General features: G+C 43.4%; 1 protein-coding gene across 1 annotated transcript; it reads right to left on the bottom strand.

Moving 5' to 3' along the window:
• Window positions 1-18,352: 18,352 nt before the first annotated feature.
• On the bottom strand, window positions 18,353-22,977 carry LOC123044128 (probable inactive receptor kinase At5g10020). The gene is made up of 3 exons (XM_044466775.1): window positions 21,907-22,977; window positions 19,386-21,065; window positions 18,353-19,142 (listed from the first exon to the last, which is right to left on the bottom strand). The coding sequence occupies exons 1-3, from the start codon at window positions 22,838-22,840 to the stop codon at window positions 18,562-18,564; spliced, it is 3,195 nt and encodes a 1,064-aa protein (XP_044322710.1). The 5' UTR covers window positions 22,841-22,977; the 3' UTR covers window positions 18,353-18,561.
• Between the last annotated feature and the right edge of the window lie 1,397 nt (window positions 22,978-24,374).

The following is a 24,374-nucleotide window of genomic DNA, read 5'->3' as shown; positions in this document are numbered from 1 at the left end:
GCCACGGGAGGGTAGGACAAAAGATGTCATGCAAGTTCTTTTCCATAAGCACGTATGACTATATATGGAATACATGCCTACATTACATTGATGAACTGGAGCTAGTTCTGTGTCACCCTATGTTATGACTGTTACATGATGATCCACATCCGTCATAATTAACCATCGCTAATCTGGTGCCTACGAGTTTTCCATATACTGGTTTACGCTTATTTACTTTTCCGTTGCTACTGTTACAATCACTACAAAATACCAAAAACATTTCTTTTGCTATCTTTACTTTTGTTACCGTTACCACCACTATCATATTACTTTGCTACTAAACACTTTGCTGCAGATACTAAGTTTCCAGGTGTGGTTGAATTGACAACTCACCTACTAATACTTGAGAATATTCTTTGGCTCCCCTTGTGTCGAATCAATAAATTTGGGTTGAATACTCTACCTCGAAAACTGTTGCGATCCCCTATACTTGTGGGTTATCATAGGTGACTATAACTTGCAAGATAGGATCAAGAACTTTCATGAAAAAATAATAGGTTCAGATCTGAAATCATGGCACTCGGGCCCCAGTGACAAGCATTATGCATGGAAAAGTCATAGCAACATCAATCTTAGAACATAATGGATACTAGGGATCAAACCCTAACAAAACTAACTCGATTACATGGTAAATCTCATCCAATCCATCACCGCCCAGCAAGCCTACGATAGGATTACTCATGCACGGCGGTGAGCATCATGAAATTGGTGATGGAGGATGGTTGATGATGACCATGGCAACGGATTCCCCTCTCCGGAGCCCCGAACGGACTCCAGATCAGCCCTCCCGAGGAAGAACAGGGCTTGGCGGCGGCTTTGTATCGTAAAACATGATGAATCCTTCTCTCTGATTTTTTTCTCCCCAAACATGAATATATAGAGTTGGAGTTGAGGTCGGTGGAGGTCCAGGGGGCCCACGAGACAGGGGGCGCCACCCTCATAGATAGGGTGTGGGCCCCCTTCTGTTGATTCTTTTGCCAATATTTTTTATTAATTCCAAAACGTGACTCTATGGAGTTTCAGGTCATTCCAAGAACTTATATTTCTGCACAAAATTAACACCATAGCAATTCTGCTGAAAACAACGTCGGTCCGGGTTAGTTCCATTCAAATCATGCAAGTTAGAGTCCAAAACAAGGGCAAAAGTGTTTGGAAAAGTAGATACGTTGAAGACGTATCAACTCCCCCAAGCTTAAACCTTTGCTTGTCCTGAAGCAATTCAGTTGACAAACTGAAAGTGATAAAGAAAAACTTTTACAAACTCTGTTTGATCTTGTTGTTGCAAATATGTAAAGCCAGCATTCAAGTTTTGAGCAAGATCATGAACTAACCATATTCACAATAACATTTAGGTATCATGTTTACTCATATCAATGGCATAATCAACTAGCGAGCAATAATAATAAATCTCGGACGACAACACTTTCTCAAAACAATCATGATATGATATAACAAGATGGTATCTCGCTAGCCCTTTCTAAGTCCGCAAAACATAAATGCAGAGCACCCCTGAAGATCAAGGACTGACTAGACATTGTAATTCATGGCAAAAGAGATCCAGTCATAGTCATACTCAATGTAAATTAATAACAATGCATACAAATGACAGCGGTGCTCTCCAACTGGTGCTTTTTAATAAGAGGATGATGACTCAACATAAAAGTAAATAGATAGTCCCTTCGCAGAGGGAAGCAGGGATTTGCAGAGGTGCCATAGCTCGAGTTTTAAAACAGAGATAAATAATATTTTGAGCGGCATACTTTCATTGTCAACATAACAACCAAGAGATCTCGATATCCTCCATGCTACATACATTATAGGCGGTTCCCAAACAGAATGGTAAAGTTTATACTCCCCCACCACCAACGAGCACATTCCACGGCTGGTCCGAAACAACGGGTACCGTCCAACTAACAACAATCCTGGGAGAGTTTTGTTTGCAACTATTTTGATTTGATTTGAGCATGGGACTGGGCATCCCGGTTACCAACCATTTTCTCGTGAATGATGAGTGGAGTCCACTCATCGTGAGAATAACCCACCTAGCATGGAAGATATAGACAACCCTAGTTGATACATGAGCTATTCGAGCATACAAAACAGAATTTCATTTGAAAAGGTTTGGAGTTTTGCACATGCAAATTTAATTGGAGCGGTAGGTAAATATCGCATATAGGAAGGTATGGTGGACTCATATGGAACAACTTTGGGTTTATGAAAGTGGATGCACAAGCAGTATTCCCGCTTAGTACAAGTGAAGGCTAGAAAGAGACTGGGAAGCGACCAACTAGAGAGCAACAACAGTCATAAACGTGCATTAAGATTAACCAACAATGAGTGCAAGCATGAGTAGGATATAAATCACCATGAACATAAATATCGTGGACGCTATGTTGATTTTGTTTCAACTACATGCGAGAACATATGCCAAGTCAAGCTACTTGAATCATTCAAAGGAGGATACCACCCTATCATACTACATCACAACCATTTTAATAGCATGTTGGCACGCAAGATAAACCATTATAAACTCCTAGCTAGTTAAGCATGGCATGAGTAACTATCATCTCTAATTGTCATTGCAAACATGTTTCATTCATAAAGGGTTGAATCAGGAATGATGAACTAATCATATTTACAAAAAATAAGATAGGTCGAGTTCATACCAGCTTTTCTCCTCTCAATCATTTCATCATATATCGTCATTATTGCCATTCACTTGCACAACCGAACAGTGTGGATAATAATAATAGTGCACGTGGATTGGACTAAGCTAGAATCTGCAAACATTTAATTCAAAGGAGAAGACAAGGTAATATGGGCTCTTGGTTAGATCAACAATAATGTGAGATTCACTCATCATTTTCATCGTGGTCTTCTCATCTCGATCTCCAAAGAAAAGAAAAGAATTTCAAAGAAACAGAAAAACTATTTACATGGGAAAGCTCCCAACAAGCAAAAAAATAACGAGAAAATCTTTTTGGGTTTTCTTTTAATTATTACTACTACAAGCATGGAAAGTAAACTAGCTAAAAGCTACAACTATTTTTTTGTTTTTCTCAAAGTTTTTCAAACACATAAGAAGAAAGCAAGAAAAGAAAATAAACTAGCATGGATAGTACAATGAAAAAGTATGAACATCGACAACTAGAATGAGTGTGTGAACATGAATGTAATGTCGGTGAGAAATACGTACTGCCCCAAGCTTAGGCATTTAGCCTAAGTTGGTCTAAGCCCATGGATCAAAGTGGTCCTGGTGTACTAAGGAGGGTTCTCGGGGTGCCACTAGTTAGCGAGCTCCTGCGGATCCCACTGATAAATAGACTCCTGATATGGATCAGGAGATGGCTCTGGCTTAGGCTTTGTGGCTCGTGTCAGCTCCCAGTATGCATAAATGTCATCGGGCATGATGAGGTATGTGCCTAAATGTATGTTAAACAAAGATGGTGCAGGAAAGGTAATAGTTTCATAAGTAGTTTTACTAAATACTAAGTTATAAATAAGTCTCTTCTCCTTATGATTAACAATAAAATCATGTGCTACTATACTTTTATAGTCTAAGAAAATAGTGGGCAACACCTTTTCCTCTTTCTCATAATGCCTAATAGGTATCTCAAAGTGTTTAGCAAGGCATGAAGCAAAGATACCTCCAAAAATGGAGCCCTTTGAACGGTTCAGACTCAACCATTTAGCAACTATAGCGCCTAAACTGAAAGTTCTATCACGAAGTAAGGCATGGCGCAAAATAGCAAGGTCGGGAGCACTGAGGCCCCCACTGTTCCCACGACCAATTAGACATCTACTAGCAAATATTGTATAATAACGTAGAAAAGGAAAATGTACATTAGTAATCCTTGCATCTGGCACTTTTCTCATTTCCCCTACAACAATTTTATCAATAAATTCATCCACATCATTAGGATGTGGTTCCTCGACGCTGCCCTCAAAGGGCAACTTGCAAATCACACAAAAATCATAGAGTGACATCTCCTTAAACTCATCATATAAATAAAAGTCCACCGAAGGTGGTGATCTCCTAGCATGGAAATGAAAGTTTTGCATGAAAATATTAGTGAGTAGGAGATACTGTTCACCCTGGTCGTGGATGAAGTCGGTGATGCCTGCATTCTTAGCCAAATAATAAAAGTCGTCGTAAATTCCAGCGGCCCTCAAGAATGCATCACAAGGACATTCACACGGCTGAACCTCCATGGTGCGAGGAAGATTGTACTTGGGCTTTTTATTCTCTTCATTCTACTTTTCCTTCGAGCTTCGGCTCGAGGAGCCTCTCAACAATCTCTCCAACATTTTCTCCCTCTGAAAAATTTCTGAAATTTTTCGTGACTCAAAATAAAAGTGAACCAAACTCAACAGGATTGATAGCAACTACTCCCACAAGTGCCTAGAGGCTATATCATGCATTAAAACTACTTTGGAACATATAAATTTGACATGCAAGCTCAAGAATAGGGTCACCTTAGCAGCAAAAATTTGCAATAAATAAAGCACTAGAACAAAAATGAATTGGACCATTGGAGGAGTCACATACCAAGGAACAATCCGCGAATGGAGCTTTGAGCTAGGAGATCGAAAACAGCAGCAAACAAGCAAGAACATGAGTTTGAGCTACAGGGTGATTTTTTCTGGAGGAATACGAAGTGTGTGGGTGCTGGAATAAGTGGAGGGGGGCACGTGGGACCCACGAGGAAGGGGGTGGGCCCAGGGGGAAGGGCGCGCCTTCCACCCTTGTGACCAAATGGTGGGTCCCCCTGGTGTGTTCGAAGTGCCAGAAATTCTCAAATATTCTACAAAAAATCATACTCAATTTTCAGGGCATTTGGAGAACTATTATTTTTGGGGTATTTTTATTGCAAGGATAATTTAGAAAACAGACCGAAAATACTAATTTTGCTATATTTAATCTAAATAACAAAAAGTAAAAGGTGAGTACAGAGAGTTGTTCCTTCTAACTTCATCCATTTCACGCTCATCAAAAGGAATCCACTAACAAGGTTGATCAAGTGTTGTTAACAAACTTCTTCCGGATAACATGAAATCAGAGAATTTTCGAATAACACTAGGTTACCTCAACGGGGATATGCATGTCCCCAACAATAAGAACATCATATTTCTTTTTGATAGTAGGAAGAGGGAATTCAAAACCTTCAATAGTAATCGTTGAAAATTTTCCAATAGAATTTATACTATGAACTTGAAGTTGTTTCATTGGAAAGTCTACCATATGCTCATTACCATTAACATGAAAAGTGACATTGCCTTTGTTGCAATCAATAACAGCCCCTGCAATATTCAAAAAGGGTATACCAAGGATGATCGACATACTGCCGTCCTAGGGAATATCAAGAATAACAAAGTTCGTTAAAATAGTAATGTTTGCAATCACAACAGGCACGCATCCTCACGAATACCAATGGGTATAGCAGTTGATTTATCGGCCATTTGCAAAGAGATTTCAATAGGTGTCAACTTATTCAAATCCAGTCTGCGATACAAAGAGAGAGGCATAACACTAACACCAGCTCCAAGATCACATAACGTAGTTTTAACACAGTTTCTTTTAATGGAGCATGGTATAGTTGGTACTCCTGGATCTCCTAATTTCTTTGGTATTCCAGCCTTAAAAGTATAATTAGCAAGTATGGTGGAAATTTCAGCTTCCGGTATCTTTCTTTTATTTGTAACTATATCTTTCATATACTTAGCATAAGGATTCATTTTAAGCATATCAATCAAATGCATACGCAAAAAAGATATGTCTAATCATTTCAGCAAAGCGCTCAAAATCTTCATCATCCTATTTCTTGGATGGCTTAGGAGGAACAGGCATGGGTTTCTGAACCCATGGTTCTCTTTCTTTACCGTGCTTCCTAACAACAAAGTCTCTGTTATCATAACGTTGATTCTTTGATTATGGGTTATCAAGATCAATAGTGGGTTCAATCTCTACATCATTGTTATTACTAGGTTGAGTATCAATATGAACATCATTGTTAACATTATCATTAGGTTCATGTTCATTACCAGATTGTGTTTCAGTATCAGAAATAGAAATATCATTGGGATTCTCAAGTGTGTCTATAACAGGTTCACTAGAAGCATGCAAAGTCCTATCCTTATTCTTTTTCTTTTTCTCAGAAGGACTAGGTGCATTGACATTAATTCTCTGAGAATCTTGCTCAACTCTCTTAGGATGGCCCTCAAGATACAAAGGTTCCTGCATCATTTTACCACCTCTAGTCATAACTCTAATAGCATTATCATTGTTCTTATTATTTAACTCATTGAGCAAATCATCTTGTGCCTTAAGTACTTGTTCTACTTGAGTTGTAACCATGGAAGCATGTTTACTAATAAGCTTAAGGTCACCTTTAACTCTAGACATATAATCACTCAAGTGTTCAACCATATAAACATTATGTTTTAATTGTCTACCAAAATAAGCATTGAAGTGTTCTTGTTTAACAATGAAATTATCAAACTCATCCAAGCATTGACTAGCAGACTTATTACGAGGAATATCACCTGCATAAAATCTATAAAGAGAATTTACCTTTACTACCTGTGTCGGGTTATCAAGACCATGTATCTCTTCAATAGGCCATAAATTCTTAACATCTTCAGCTTTAGTACCTTTTTCTTTCATAGATTTCTTTGCCTCTTGCATATCTTCAGGACTGAGAAATAGAATACCCCTTTTCTTCGTAGTTGGCTTAGGAGTTGGTTCAGGAAGTGTCCCATCATTATCATTACTCAATATATTATTCAATAGCAATTCAGCTTTCTCAACAGTTCTTTCCCTGGAAACACAACCAGCACAACTATCCAGGTGGTCTCTGGAAGCATCGGTTAGTCCATTATAAAAGATATCAAGTATTTCAATTTTCTTGAGAGGACGATCAGGCAAAGCATTAAGTAATCGGAGAAGCCTCCCCCAAGCTCGTGGGAGACTCTCTTCTTCAATTTGCACAAAATTAAATATTTCCCTTAAATCGGCTTGATTCTTATGAGCGGGGAAATATTTTGCAGAGAAGTAATAAATCATATCCTGGGGACTACGCACACAACTAGGAGCAAGAGAATTAAATCATATTTTAGCATCATCCTTTAATGAGAAAGGAAACAATTTAAGGATATAATAATAGCGAAGTTTTTCCTAATGAGTAAATAGGGTGCCTATATCATTTAGTTTAGTAAGATGTGCCACAACAGTTTCAGATTCATAGCCATAGAAAGGATCAGATTCAACCAAAGTAATTAACTCAGGATCGACAGAGAATTCATAATCCTTATCAGTAACACAGATAGGTGAAGTAGCAAAAGCAGGGTCATATTGCATTCTAGCATTCAAAGACTTCTCTTTCAACTTAGCTAACAGTTTCTTAAGATCATATCTATCATTGCAAGCAAGAAAGTCTCTAGCAGTTTCCTCATCCATAACATAACCCTAAGGTACAACAGGCAATTCATATCTAGGGGGAGAATCTTCATCATCACTTTCATTAATATCATCAGTTTCAGTAATTTCATTCTCTCTAACCCTAGCAAGTTGTTCATCCAGAATTCACCTAATGGCACATTATTATCAAGCAGAGAAGTAGTATCATCATAAGCATCATGCATAGTAGAGGTGGCATCATCAATAATATGCGACATATCAGTATCAATAGCAGATGTAGGTGTCGCAAGTTTACTCAAAATAGAAGGTGAATCAAGTGTTGAGCTAGATGGCAGTTCCTTACCTCCCCTCGTAGTTGAGGGAAAAATCTTGGTTCTTTGATCTTTCAAATTCCTCATAGTGATCAATAGATATAAATCCCAAGTGACTCAGAGAATAGAGCTATGCTCCCCGACAATGGCGCTATAAAAAGGTCTTGATAACCCACTAGTATAGGGGATTGCAACAGTTTTCGAGGGTAGAGTATTCAACCCAAATTTATTGATTCGACACAAGGGGAGCCAAAGAATATTCTCAAGTATTAGCAGCTGAGTTGTCAATTCAACCACACCTGAAAGACTTAATATATGCAGCAAAGTATTTAGTAGTAAAGTAGTATGGAAATAACGATAATAGTGGCAAAATGTAACAGTAGCAGTTTTGTAGTAATCGCAGTGGCAACGGAGAACTAACATAGCAAGGATCAATATGTGAAAAGCTCGTAGGCAATGGATCAATGATGGATAATTATGTTGGATGCAATTCATCATGCAACAATTGTAACATTGGGTGACACAGAATTAGCTCCAGTTCATCAATGTAATGTAGGCATGTATTCCGAATATAGTCATACGTGCTTATGGAAAATAACTTGCATGACATCTTTTGTCCTACCCTCCCGTGGCAGTGGAGTCCTAATGGAAACTAAGGGATATTAAGGCCTCCTTTTAATAGAGTACCGAACCAAAGCATTATCACTTAGTGAATACATGAACTCCTCAAACTACGGTCATCACCGGGAAGTGTCCCGACTATTGTCACTTCGGGGTTTGCCGGATCATAACACGTAGTAGGTGACTATAACTTGCAAGATAGGATCAAGAACTCACACATATTCATGAAAACATAATAGGTTCAGATCTGAAATCATGGCACTCGGGTCCTAGTGACAAGCATTAAGCATGGCAAAGTCATAGCAACATCAATCTTAGAACATAATGGATACTAGGGATCAAACCCTAACAAAACTAACTCGATTACATGGTAAATCTCATCCAACCCATCACCGTCTAGCAAGCCTATGATGGGATTACTTATGCACGGCAGTGAGCATCATGAAATTGGTGATGGAGGATGGTTGATGTTGATGATGGCGACGAATTCCTCTCTCCGGAGCCCCGAACGGACTCCAGATCAGCCCTCCCAAGGAAGAACCGGGCTTGGCGGCGCTCCATATCATAAAACGCGATTAATCCTTCTCTCTGATTTTTTTTCTCCCCGAACGTGAATATATAGAGTTGGAGTTGAGGTCGGTGGAGGTCTAGGGGCCCCATGAGGCAGGGGCGCGCCCTCCATCCTCGTGGACAGGGTGTGGGCCCCCTTCTGTTGATTCTTTCGTCAATATTTTTTTATTAGTTCCAAAACGTGACTCCATGGAGTTTTAGGTCATTTCGAGAAATTTTATTTCTGCACAAAAATAATACCATAGCAATTCTGTTGAAAACAACGTCAGTCCGGGTTAGTTTCATTCAACTCATGCAAGTTAGAGTCTAAAACAAGGGCAAAAGTGTTTGGAAAAATAGATACGTTGGAGACATATCAATTGCATACGTGCAAAAATTCATATGCATATACTTTCACACGTGGCGTACACAAAAAAGAAAAAAACATATTTCTAGAATGGACCGACTTTTTTGTTGTTGGGTCGGGATTCTCTTTTGTACAACCTTCAAATTACAAAATTTTCAAATATTTTTCTCACACGTGCATGTGCAAATCATATAAATCTTCGTGGATATTTTTTTTTTTGAAAAAATGTGACTTTTGATGTTTTCAAAACACCGAGCTCCCTGGAGCTTGGCCTCCGTTGGCATTTTTGAGGTTCGCATCGCTTACTAATGTTATACTCCCTTCATCCCAATACTTGTCTTAAATTTGTCTAGGTATGATCGTAATTAGACGACTTTTAGTACATATGTAACTAGACAAATCTAAGAAAGTAATTTGGAACAAAGAATAGATAATATAATCTTTTATACTCATGTCGTCTCACTTATATTATGGGATGGAGGGAGTAAGTTCTAAGGACATCTCCAACGCCGACCTTAAAGCCGTCCGGGCCGCGCTGCGCCGACCTTCAAGCCATTCGGGCCGCGTTGTTCGGACCGCAAAAGTTATCCAACGCGGGCCTATATCGGTTCATCGGGCGGTACACACTTTCTCCCGCAAATTGAAGACAAAGTGGGGGAGCTTTGCGGGAGTCCGGGCAGCAGACACGTAAGACTTCGACACCCCGACCCACCCAATGCCCCCTCACGGTCCCATTTCCTTCCACTTAGCCCTTTATTTCCCATACTTTTCATCTGCACCCTTCACCTCCGCCGCCGCTGTTGTACGCCTTCGACCACCACAGAGGCATTGGCGGACGTCTGTGACCAACACCGACACGCCCACTCGCCTCTACAATGGCACTGTCCACCTTAGAGTCATTTGTACCGTGGTACACTCCGCCCCCAGTCGACGACCTCCATGGCGAACATCACGCTCGGCAGGTGTTCGATCAAATGCCATTGAGTTTATTTTCGAACACTTTGTTGTTTTTTAGAGTAGGAAGGATGGCGAGCTACTCGATCATGGAGGATGAGTTGTTGTGCGATGCGTGGTTGGCCATATTTGTGGATTTCGTAGGCAGGAGCAGAGGGGAGGCCTTATCGCAGTAAGTGCATGAATCGTTCCACGCATGAAAGCACATTGCGGCCTCCGACATGTACATCATTCAAGCACACAATGTGAGATCGTTATCGTATCGCTGGTACGCTATCTAGACCAGCGTCACCAAGTTTTGTAACGTGGTCGTCAGCTGGAGGCAAGGTGGCCATTGCACGCAGCAGAGGACGAGATCGTAAGTTTTGCTTCCTCTTGCTCAACTTGTTGATTGATTGATTAGTTCACTCAATGTTGATCTACATATTTGTGTAGCCCGCACGCATTGCTGTGATGTACCACAGGACAGAGGGGTAATCATTGCATGATCAGGTGATGAAAACCTTGTTGGACATCCAGTTAATATAGTCGAATTTGAGACATCCTTGTACTAGACTTAATTTTCATGCTATATATGGATGATTTGTGCTAGTTTATTCGAATTTGGATGACTATCGGTCGGTTTGCATGAATTTCGCCGGTTAGTTCAAATTGCGGGCAGCGTTGGATGGCTGCCTCCCGCATCCATTTTCACAGACTGATCTCCCCCATCCATTGACACCACATAAAGAAAAGTATAAGCAGAAAATGTTATTGTAGATTGACAAACATAGCATTGGTCAATGATGCAACTCATGAAAGAATTAATAAGGGAAGATAAGATTCACATGCAAATACACTATCCTAAAAATCTTTTGTGATTGTGAGCACCCATCAAAATATTATATGCCAAAAATTTTGACGTTCGACAAGGAAGACAACGTAATGATTTATGTTTGTTCATATTCACATAGAAGCTATATTGTCATAGATCCTTCGACATGTGGTGTTTGCCCCCTGTCTTTACTAGCGAAAAATTCTGCACTAAGTAGAGATACTACTTGTGCATCCAAAAACCCTTAAACCCAAATCTTGTCTTGAGAGTCCACCATACCTACCTATGGATTGAGTAAGATCCTTCAAGTAAGTTGTCATAGGTGCAATAAGGCAATAAAAATTGCTTCTAAAAGTGTTAGATCATTAGTGTAAGAGAAAATTGAGCATTGTACAAACTTGTGATGGCGAAGAATAAAAGTGACAGACTGCATAATAAAGGTTGCCATCATAAGGGGCAATATAACATGACGTTCTCTTGCACTAAGGGATTGAGCATACAAACAAAAAGCGCATGGCAACCTCTGCTTTCCTCTGCGAAGGGCCTATCTTTTACGTATATGTATTTACTCACATGCAAGAGTCAAAGTTTTTCTCTCTATTCCTTTTTATTTTCTCTTTTGGCAAACATCATGTGGTGAGGAATGATCTAGGCACATATATCAAGTTGAATATGGGTAGCATGAGTTATTATTGTTGACATCACCCTTGAGGTGAACATGTTGGGAGGCGAAACTATAAGCCCCTATCTTTCTATGTGTCCGGTTGAAACGTTTTGCTCACATTTATGCAGTGAGTGTTAGCAATCATAGAAGACTATAGGATGGTTGAGAATGTGGACTTGCCAAAAAGGCTCCGGTATGTGACCCTTCCTGAAAAGATGATGAATTGTAGTTGCAAATTTGACTGAGAACATAGTTTATTGGTTTCCAATAAATTTTATGCTTTATACTTCGATGTTGTGATGAATTGTTACTTGCTCATGAGAAGTATATGATAAAAGTTCTATGATAAAAGTTTTATGTTAACGTTTGTTGTTGTCTTAATAAGTTACATGATGCTTCTATGTTCGTATTTTGTTTTATCGACACCTCTCTCTCTCTCTAAGCATGTGGACATGTTTTTCGACTTCGGTTTTCGCTTGAGGACAAGCGAGGTCTAAGCTTGGGGGAGTTGATACATCCATTTTGCATCATGTTTACCTACTGTTATTTATATTGTTTTATTGCATAATAATGTTTTTTGGAGTAATTCTAATGCCTTTTCTCTCATAATATGCAAGGTTTACACAAAGACGGAGAATTCCGGCACCTGGAAATTTGGACCTGAAAAAGCTACGTCAGGCTACCTATTCTGCACAACTCCGAATGAGTTGAAACTTCACGCGGAATTTTTATGGAATAAATGAGAATTATTGGAGCAAATAAGTACCAGAGGTGGCCCACCAGGTGGGCACAACTCACCTGGGCGCGCCAGGGAGCCTAGGCGCACCCTGGTGGGTTCTGCTCCCCTCAGTCCACCTCTGGTGCCCCTCTTCTGGTATATAAGTGATTTTGACCTAGAAAAAATAAGGAGCATACTTTTGGGATGAAGCGCCGCCGTCTCGACGCGGAACTTGGGCAGGAGCACTTTTGCCCTCCGATGGAGCGATTCCGCCGGGGAAACTTCCCTCCCGGAGGGTGAAATCGTCGTCATCATCATCACCAACAACTCTCCCATCTTGGGGAGGGCAATCTCCATCAAAATATTCAACGGCACCATCTTCTCTCAAACCCTAGTTCATCTCTTGTGTTCAATCTTTGTACCGGAACTATAGATTGGTGCTTGTGGGTGACTAGTAGTGTTGATTACATCTTGTAGTTGATTACTATATGGTTTATTTAGTGGAAGATTATATGTTCATATCCATTATGTTATTTAATAACCCTTTGATCTTGAGCATGATTATCATTTGTGAGTAGTTGCTTTTGTTCCTGAGGTCACGGGAGAAATCATGTTGCAAGTAATCATGTGAACTTGATATGTGTTCGATATTTTGATGATATGTATGTTGTGATTCCCTTAGTGGTGTAATGTGAACGTCGACTACATGAAACTTCACAATATTTGGATCTAAGGAAATGCATTATGGAGTAGTTATTAGATGATGGGTTGCAAGAGTGACAGAAGATTAAACCCTAGTTTATGCCCTATTCTGTAAGGGACCGATTGGATCCAAATGTTAATGTTATGGTTATAATTTATTCTTAATACTTTTCTCGTAGTTGCGGATGCTTGCGAGGGGTTTAATCATAAGTAGGAGGTTTGTTCAAGTAAGAACAACACCTAAGCACCGGTCCACCCACATACCACATTATCAAAGTAGTGAACACGAATCGAACCAACATGATGAAAGTGACTAGATGAAATTCCCGCGTACCCTCAAGAACACTTTGCTTATCATAAGAGCCAATCTGTCCTTTGCCTCAAAAGGATTGGGCTACCTTGCTGCATTTTTGTTATTACTACCGTTACTTGCTCGTTACAAATTATCTTGCTATCAAACTACTCTGTTACTTACAATTTCAGCGCTTGCAGACATTACCTTGTTGAAAACCACTTGTCATTTCTTTCTGCTCCTCGTTAGGTTCGACACTCTTACTTATCGAAAAGGCTACAATTGATCTCATATACTTGTGGGTCATCATGGTGGAGGTGTTTGGACCTGAGTATCTCGGAGAACCAAATGCGCGGGACATGGAGAAGTTGTTGGCTATTGGAGAGGAAAGGGGGTTTCCAGGAATGCTCGGATAAATTGATTGCATGCATTGGCAATGGAAGAACTGCCCCAACACCAGAGAGGCCACCATCATACTAGAAGCGATGGCATCACACGACTTATGAATTTGACATGCTTTCTTTGGAATGCCGGGTTCTCACAATGACATCAACATGCTTCAATGATCTCCGGTGTTCAGGAGACTTTGCAATTGGGGAATCATTGTTGTGCAACTACACCATCAACATCCGAGAGTACAACATGGGATACTATCTTGTCGATGGTATCTATCCTCAGTGGGCAGCGTTTGTGAAGACCATATCCGAACCGCATGGCAATAAACAGAGCCACTTTGCAACAATGCAGAAAGCGGCTGGGAAGGATGTTGAGAGGGCATTTGGTTTTCTTCAAGCTCGTTGGGGAATTGTGCATAGCGCTGCAATGATGTGGAAATCATAAACTTTATGACAGCTGATTTGTGTTATTTTGCACAATATGATTGTCGAGGATGAGGGTGATGGTGTAGTCCAAACCCATGATTTCGAAGCACCTGGAGAACAAGTTGAAATCCCGGAAGATCAAGATGCGGCTCAGCTTATGAACTTTCTGCAGATGCATCAGAATCTTCGAGATCATTAGGTGCACACGTACCTACTCAATAATCTCGTAGAGCACAACCAAGAAGCCAATGCTTGAGTTTGGCGCTTAAAATAAATTTTATGTAAATGGTATCCATGCTTCATACCAATATTTGCTACTTACGTGCGATATTTACTTGTATGATCGTCATGAATGGATTTGCATGGATTCGTGAGTCCGGATTTGAGATATGTGGATGCCTGGGAAAGGGGGGTATAAGGGTTCATCCGGATGCGTCCGCGGGCATGCCTGGTGCGTCCACATACATATAAGAGGTCAAATTTACCAAGTCCGACTATAGATGCTCTTACCCGCCATCATCACGAACTACCCTAGCAAAAGTTTTCTCTCGTTGCGAATAGATTCTTTGATTCCGAACACGGTACACGTCAGTGCCGAAGGTTGAAGATACGATCATTCCAATCCCTCCATGTCTGCTACGTGGTGTAAGCCACGATGCCATCAAACTTTGGTCTTGTCCATCTCCGGGATTCCGGATCTGCGCGTCGTCCACCGAACGGCCTCATTGGGCAGGCTCGCATGAGTGAGCGCTTTTGGAGGCCGCATGAGTGAGCGCTTTTGGAGGCCGAGCTCCACGGATCTTGTTTTCAAATTACGAATTTCCACAGCATGAAAAACTTTGAAACTTTTTGTATACACTATCCCACATGTGTATTGCATACGTGCAAAAATTCATATGCATATTCTTCCACACGTGGCATACAGAAAAAAGAAAAAACATATTTCTAAAATGGGCGGCTTTTTTTGTTGTTGGGTCGGGATTCTTTTTTTGTACAGCCTTCAAATTACAAAATTTTCAAATAATTCTCTCACACGTGCATGTGCAAATCATATAAGTCTTCGTGAATATTTTTTGAATTTTTTGAAAAAATATGACTTTTGATGTTTTCAAAATACCGAGCTCCCTAGAGCTTGGCCTCCGTTGGCATTTTTCGAGGTTCGCATCGGTTACTAATCTTATACTCCTTTTATCCCAAATTACTTGTCTTAAATTTGTCTAGGTATGACCGTAATTAAACGAGTTTTAGTACATCTATATCTAGAAAAATTTAAGACAAATAATTTGAAACAAATAAGAGATAATATAATCTTTTATACTCATGTCGTCCCACTTATATTATGGGACGGAGGGAGTAAGTTCGAACGAAATCTCCTACGCCGACCTTCAAGCCGTCCTGGCCGCACTGTAAAGGCCGCGGAAGTTATCCAACACGGGCCTATATCGGTTCGTCGGGCGGTACGCACTATCTCCCGCAAATTGAAGACAAAGTGAGGGGAGCTTTGCGGGAGTTCGGACAGCAGACACGTAAGACTTCGACACCCCGGCCCACCCAATCCCCCCTCACGGTCCCATTTCCTTCCACTTAGCCCTTTTTTCCCATACTTTTCATCTGCAGCCTTCACCTCTGCCGCCGCTGTTGTACGCCCTTCGGCCACCACAGAGGCATCGGCAGACGTTTGTGACCAACACCGACACGCCCACTCGCCTCTACGATGGTGTTGTCCACCCTAGAGCCGTTTGTACCCAGGTACACTCCGCCCCCAGTCGACAACCTTCATGGCGAACACCACGCGCGGTAGCTGTTCGGTCAAATGTCATTGAGTTTATTTTCGAACGCTTTGTCATTTTTTTAGAGTACTAATGATGGTGAGCTACTCGAACATGGAGGATGAGTTGTTGTGCGATGCGTGGTTGGTCATATCTGCGGATTTCGTAGGCAGGAGCAGAGGGGAGACCTTCTCGCAGTAAGTGCATGAACCGTTTCACGAACGAAAGCACATTGCGCCCTACGACATGTACATCATTCAAGCACACAATGTGAGGTCGTTATCGTATCGCTGGTACGCTATCTAGACCAGCATCACCAAGTTTTGTAACGTGGTCGTCAGCTGGAGGCAAGGTGGCCATTGCACGCAGCAGAGGACGAGATCGTAAGTTTTGCTCCCTCTTGCTCAACTTATTGATTGATTGATTCGCTCACTCAATGTTCATCTACATATTTATGTAGCCCGCACACGCTGCTGTGATGTACCACAGGACAGAGGGGTAATCATTGCATGATCAGGTGATGAAAAACTTGTTGGACATCCAGTTAATATAGTCGAATTTGAGACATTGTTGTACTAGACTTAATTTGCATGCTATATATGGATGCTTTGTGCTAGTTTTATTCGAATTTGGATGACCATGGGTCGGTTTGCATGAATTCCGCCGGTTAGTTCAAATTGCGGGCAACGTTGGATGGCTACCTTCCGCATCCGTTTTCTCAGACTGATCTCCCCCATCCATAGATGGATACGGGAGAAAAATTTGCGAGTCGCCGTTGCAGATGCCCTACGAAATCAGTTACTACTACTTCTCTAGTACTCCCTCCGTCCCATAATATAAGAGCGTTTTTGACACTAGTGTATTTGCTTGCACTTCAGGTTCATTTGATCGATCATCAGCGAATCATTCAAGAAGTATACGTGCTCGCAGCAGGTGTTGATTCTATGTTGTATCGACTGCATCGACAAAGTCTGAATGTTGTATCCGCTGCATCGACAAAGTCTTGAACTTTTACGCTGTTTCATTTCATGTGAAACGACAAGTATTACAGCTTCAGAACTACTCCCTCCGTTCAAAAATAAATGACTCAACTTTATACTAAGTACTGTACTGTATAAGGAAAATGTGCAAGCAAGAGAAAAAAAAACTGTGCACTCATCAGATGATCTTTATTGCCTATGGTGTTCCATCAATTCGCTTGGCTGACGAACCCGCCAGCGAGGCAGCGACGGATCGGAGGGAGGGGCACACCGTCCAACCCTTGCCCGCGCTCTACTCTCGGCAATGGCAGATTAGGATGGCATGGCAGCAGCGGAGGTGGGTTTGGTGGTGGTACGTACGTGCTCCGTTGCTCGCCGCCGCGCTCGCGACCGCCGCATTCATGGCGTGTAGCTCGCTCGCCCGCGTCATTTACTCGGGTGGGCGGCAGGAATTCACTCCGCCTCGCAACAGGGAACATTCACGGTGACGTAGTAGTACGTGCGCGGCAGACGATGATCTGATCTTGGCCCCTGCATGGACAGAGCAATCAATCAAATCGTTCCAGCCGAACCTTCGCACGCAAACGAATTCGAATTCGAGCAGCTACTAACAAGCGGGCGATCAGCCAATCACCGCCAACTGCATCTGCGCGTTCCGTCCCATGTGGCGTGCAGACAGAGGACCACAGCAGGCGTTCTGAAGCAAAATCATTCATGCCCGGCCCCATGGCCCATATCACCTCCGCTCCTCCAACCCAAGGACCAAAATCTTCCTCCCAATGCTCGATTCGGAGCCAAACCTCACAACCCCCACCAGCCCGGCTGCCGATTTCACCGTGCGACGACGACTCCGGTGGCAGTTCCGAGCACCTAGGGCGGCGGCACCACCGCCGTCTACCGGCTGCTCTCGGCGGTTTGATCAGACAGCACACCGGCCTGGGAGAAGAGAACATGGCGCTGCCTGTCTCTCCACAGCAAACATTGAAGCGCCGCAGAGGCCATGGGCCGGCGCCAACGCAATAAATCATGCGCCAGTTTGGTTGCTACAGAGGGCACTAGGCATCAGGCACGACCTGTAGCCGCCCCAGACCACCACCATGTGCCTTGTTTAAAACCCAAAGGCCAGACCAGAGTAACTTCACACAAGAAAGAGAAGATCAACACATGCACGCTGCAGCAGCAACAGTGCCGGGTAACATGGACAGCACTCTGCACTTCACAGATCATCACAGGACCCGATTCTGCACAAAAAGAAAACAAAAAAATAGACGAGTGGATACCAACAGGCAACATGCTGGGGATCCCCCAACTGGGGAAGGAAGGAGAAGACAGGATGGCAATGGTATCAATCAATCAATGGACGGACGGGATCAAATCCTCTTTTTACACTAAGAGTCACCAATCAAACAAACCCTGCCTACAGGGCTCTGGAAAACCCACAGAAAAAAGATTTGGGATGCACCACGACGACGACGACGAGAAAAATCGGTTACATGTACACTGGTGAACTGATGAAAGAAAGAAAAAAACGCGGGGAAGCTCACGCTGTTATGGCGCACAAATCGTCGCAGACAGTCTTCATGTTAGGCCTCTCATTTACAGGAAGAATGCACCGGAGGGAGATGGCGAGCAGCTCGTCCATCACCCTCGGCGACTCTTCCAACCCGGCGATGTCCCGGTCGAAGCAGTCAGTCCCCCGCCCTTCCCTGTTGCACATCTGAACCCAGTCCGTCAGATCCACCGCGCCCGACTGCCCCGAGATGATGTCCCCCGCGCTCTTCCGCGTCAACATCTCCAACACCACCACGCCAAACGCGTACACGTCGCCCTTGAACGACGGCATAGGCTTGGCCGTGTTTGCCAGCTCTGGGGCTCGGTACCCCAATGCTCCTAAATTCAGTATCTGCTCGGCAATACCGCTTGGAGTCGTGAACCGATGGAGGCAGTAATCAACCAGCTTCGGAGAGAGGTCAGGACCGGTCAGGAATATATTAGTAGGCTTCAGGTTGCCATGAGGAAGGCCCTTCTCATGGTGTAGGAACTGGAGGCAACGAGCCAGATCAATTGCAATCTTGAGCCGTTGACAGACTGACAGGCGGGAGTATCTTCTAGGAGTCGACTCTGCACAGGCAAGGTCATATTTTCAGTAAGTAATTACAGAAGGAAATGTTCAGTATGCAGAAATGAATGACTTGGGAATTACATGCCGCATATCCAATGATAATATGAACAAAGAGCAGCAGGAACAAATTCCGAGGTGATGAGTCTTAAATATTTCATTGCAAGAAGGCAAAGTACATCGAACTAACAAGGAATAATTTCAAAGGTTGCAGATTCAAAAGGAAATGAGCATGAGATAGTTACCATAAAGGTATAGTGCCAAGCTATCGCCATTGACATAGTCAGAAATAATTAATCTTTCTTGCTCCTTTGGCCCCCAATAGAACGCTCTCCATGAAATTATATTCGGATGCTTGATTGTGCCAATCCTTTTTATCTCCTTAGTGAACTCCTTTTTATGCTTTACAAGACCAACACGCAACCATTTCACTGTCAGGACATGCCCGCTTTGTAGTGCTGCTTTGTACGTTGTACCATGACTGCTCCTTCCAAGAACCTCTGCTGGAGCACGGGACAGGTCTTCAGCTGTGAAAACTAAGGTGTTGTCTAGGAAAATCAACTCTCCAACCAACCGGTCTGGTGAATACACTTCAAAAGTCACAGGTTCCTCATGGAATCTAGAATCAAGAAAATGTGGTGATGATGGCAACGCAGACCGAGGAGAAGACTCCCGAACAGATGCTGCAGCTGAGGTCTCGGTCACACCAGAGCTTGTAGATTCGACGACTTCCTTTGGATCAGCATATCCATATTCAACAGCAGCCTCAGCCAATAGCTCTTTCTGAGCAGACATTGATCGAGCTGCAGATGTTAAGAGATGGTCATTTGAGAAACTTGTCTTAGTTGGAATGACATTATCTTTTGGACTCTTGAATAGATTTGGACGGCTTAATTTCCCCAGCTTTAGATCTCTGAGAGTTATCTGGCCTCTAAATCCATTTCTTCCACAAAGCTCTTGAGACCTCACCACATAGATTGCCAATGCTATGAAGATCACCAGCAAGACACCTCCAATGCAGCCAACTATGACTGCAACTTTAACACCAGCCTTATGTCCATGAGATTGAGACGCTCGACTCTGTGCAAGTCCACCATCGCCACTATTTGGAGCAGGCAGACCATCTGGGAAAATTAGAAAGTCATTTCCAGGTCTAAAGCAAGTTATGGGAAACTTCTCAAGACTTTTAGGAATAGTTCCCCGTAGATCATTGTAAGATACATTGAACATCTTCAAATCAGCCTGAGGCATATCAGGAATTCTGCCACTGAAATGATTGTGAGATAGATCAAGATATTCCAACCCTTGAAGCTTGTTTATCTCATCTGGTATCTCGCCAGACAACTCGTTCATCGCAAGAGTAAGGGATTCAAGTCTTTGCAGGTTAGAAATTTCTGGTGGCAACTGACCAGATAAAGAATTGCTGGACAGATCAACAATCTTGAGAGAAGGTTGAGAAGAAAGCATTATGGACTCTGTTGAATGAGGGCTCTGAAATGGAATAGTCCCAGAGAAGTTGTTTCCAGAAAGGTTCAACACTGTAAGAGTAGGCGACAGAATAAAAACAGGCAAAACAGGCCCCCCAAGTGCATTCAGACTGAGATCAAGTAAAGATAGCTTTTGATAGGTTCCCAACACTGAAGGGACAGACCCCTTCAACGAATTGTTCCGCAACTTCAGGGTAACTAAGTTCTGAAACTGAGAGGCATCATTCGGGTAGCTCCCCTCCAGCTTGTTTGAACTCAAGTCAATCACCTCCACTATGCCATCCCAAGAGCGCAAAATAGCTAATTCCCCAGAAAGCAGGTTCCCACTCAGATCAACTGAGACACACTTGCCAACAGTGCCTGGTAATGAACCTGATAGCACATTTGAAGAGAGATTCAACATTTTCAAAGTCGTAGAGTTCACAACTGGCACTGATCCTGCAAAATTACAGGGCACACAAGTCAATTACAATTTACAGCTGTAGACATATGGCAATTATTCAAAGTTCCAAACTACCTCATGCACACTAGTCATGAAAGCTGTCCCTATATATTTGCAATAGCATATGATCTGTTGTGATAGCACTGAAATAGTCGCATTGCATAAAGTCATATCAGCTATGTACTTAGCTGGAATAGATCCAGGAACAAGTCTAGCACGGAAGAAACGAGGTGTCAACATGACAATTTTCCTCCTAAGCATGCAAGAGTCAAACAGTTTTTTCGGGGTAATTCTAGTCCACACTTCTATAAAATTTATTGCTAGCATGACATCTTGTAAACCCGCTCACGAAGAAGACCAAAAAAAGAAGTTAAAATAAGCTATAGGCTAGTCATGCATGCGAGCAAAAGGTTGCCGATCATCAGCATGCAAATGCAAATGTCATGATTTTCCGAGTCGCGACAAATGTTTTGGCAGAAAACGACATGCGAAATTCACACGAGAGCCAAATGTTTGGTATGCTCATGGAATCCTCCAAGCAAACAGACATATCCAGATTCAATATGCAGCAAAGAATCTGTGCACGAGGAATTTGCCGGCATTAGAAACATTTGCGTTGCGAATGCCACCAATGCTAAGCACCTAACCCGGTGCTTGTGATCCAAGTACAACACTGTTGGGAGCTCACTGGCCATCAGCATTGGCAAGGCATCCAAAGTTCAAGGAACAGGGAACCAACATCACCACTATTCCAGCTTGGGTTAAGATTCATGCTACTATTAGATCGTGACAATTCAACAATATATGTATTAACTCACTGGGAAAAGGGTGAGATACCTGAGAAGCCGTTCCGGCTGAGATCGACCTCGAGAAGCCGCATCGAATTATGCAGGAGCGTCTCAGGCATCATCCCAAAGAGGCCATTACCAGCCACCCTGAAGACGGACAGTGAGAACCACGAATCGAGCTTCGGAACCATCCCGGCAATCCCGGTGTTGCTCAAATCAAGGACCTCCAGGTTCTTGAACGCCCCCACGGTGTCGCTCCTGAAGAAGCCGCCGGCCAGCCTGTTGTGGCTGAGGTTCATGTACCTGGCCGTGTTCCCGATGCTGGACAGGCTGGCGAGCTCCAAATCGACGGCCCCGGTGAACTGGTTGTCGCTGAGATCAATGTGCTCGGCGTTGCGGAGCTCGGCGAGCAGATCGCTGACATTGCCCCAGAAGGAGTTGCGGCGGAGGTCGATGCGGCGCAGGTTCTGGAGCTCCCGGATCCCATCGGTGGGGAAGCCGGAGGTGAAGTTGTTGTAGGAGAGGTTGAGGTGGACGAGGCCGGAGAGGTCGGCGAGGCGGCCGGGGATGGGCCCGTAGAAGCGGTTGCCGGAGAGGTCGAGGTGGCGCAGCGAGGAGAGGTAGCCGATGGCGGGGGGCAGGCGGCCGGAGAAGGCGTTGCCGGCGAGGGAGAGGTTCTGCAGGCCGCGCATGCCGGCGAGCGTGCCCACCTTGAGCTCCCCGGCGAGGCCGAGCCCGTCGAGCGCGACGGCGACGACGGCGCCGCCGTCGCACACGACGCCGCGCCACCGCGCGGGGCACGCGCCCCCGCCGGCGCCGGCCTCGGGCGCGTCCGGCCGCGACCAGGATCCCAGCACCGGGTCGCGCCGCCGGTCCGAGATGCCCTTCTTGAACTCGAGCAGCGCGGACACGTCGTCGCCTCTGGCGCCGCCGCCGCCACCGCCGAACACCAGCAGGAGCACAAGAACGTGGAGCGCGGCCATGGATGCGGTCTGGGAAGGCAAGCTGCGGCTAGGGTTAGGGTTGGGAGCAGCGGCGGGGGGCGGCAGCGGCGGCCATTGGAGGGCTGGAGCGCCTGCGCGTGGGTGTGGGAGAGGTCTGGGGGGTGGGGGTGGGGGTGGAGGAGATGTGCTCTGAGAAAGGCCAAATTTTTGGAAACGGGAGGGGATGGATGGTAATAATAACGGCGAGAGCGGAGAGAGGTGTCCAGTACAGACTGGAAAGTTACAAGTGGCTGTGACCCGCTGTTTACTTGCCTGTCACTGTGTAAACTATAGTATAGAATTATCCCTACTCTTATGGATGTGGATTGACCAGTGGTTATATGTTAGTCTGTTACGTACTTAGCACTTTTGTAGCTAGAAGCAACTTGTATAATGAGTTTCTCTAACCTAAAAAGAAACTAATTTTAGCGGTTTCATGTGTTTGTTTCATGTGTTTTACATCCAGTTTTTACTACTGGACGGCAATGTGTTGGGTCATGAAGAAAAAATTACACAAGATGCAGGGTGACCTGTAGTCGGCCCCTGCGTGCTGGATCTTTTTTCTGGTTTTATGAGAGAAGAAAATGTCTCGAGTGTTAGCAGACAAGGTGCATCACATGATGTCAACACAAATGCTAGGAATGTGGAAAGCGCTTGGAAACAAATTTGGTTATAAATGGATGGCACCAAATCACATGTCACACTCATTACAATCCAAACCCTCAATTCAACAAATAGTGAAGATTTTTTCATTCTGGGTTGTTTACTTTCTGATATATGACACCTATTCAAGAATGAAAAAAAAGGATTCTCAAAAAAAAATCAGAATCATGCTGAAGTGTAGTACTCTCTCCGTTTCTAAATATTTGTCTTTTTAGAGATTTCAAATGGACTACCACATACGGATGTATATAGACATATTTTAGAGTGTAGATTCACTCATTTTGCTCCGTATGTAGTCAATTGTTGAAATCTCTAAAAAGACAAATATTTAGGCACGAAAGAAGTACTATATAGAAAACACCAGCAAAGTTGTAAACAATCAAGAAGGCAAAAATAATAATAATGGCCTCCCAAATCAAGATGGCAAAAGAGATAAAAAGGAATCTAAGCAAATGATGTGTGCAGACACCGGGTACCGGTAGGAAAGCAAGCGCCCCACATGCCCCTAGGTGAGGCGAGGCTGTTTCAGACTTTGACCCCTTTCCTCCAGCTCACCTGCGCTGCCCTCGCCTTCTTTCCATGCCCTCTTTTTTTTTCTACCTCCCCATGCTTTCCTCAGACCACTCAACAGTAGATAAAAAATTCAGAAACAACTCAACGGAAGTTTACAAGCGAAATCAAGGTGAATGATGGCATGGCATGATGATAATTAGCAGGGATAGTTGGAGTGCAGCAGCAGCAGTATTTTTTTCGGTAGTACCTTTCAGTTTTAGCAAGACACGGAGCTTAGATTCAGGAGCCTGTCCACATGTCCAATGATAAACTTTGTGTACTACTGTACTAACTACCAGGTGGAGTAGATCAGGGGGGA

The sequence above is a fragment of the Triticum aestivum genome, chromosome 2B (assembly GCF_018294505.1).
Source record: "Triticum aestivum cultivar Chinese Spring chromosome 2B, IWGSC CS RefSeq v2.1, whole genome shotgun sequence".
Lineage (NCBI taxonomy): Eukaryota > Viridiplantae > Streptophyta > Magnoliopsida > Poales > Poaceae > Triticum > Triticum aestivum.
This window is presented reverse-complemented; position numbering and strand designations above follow the sequence as displayed.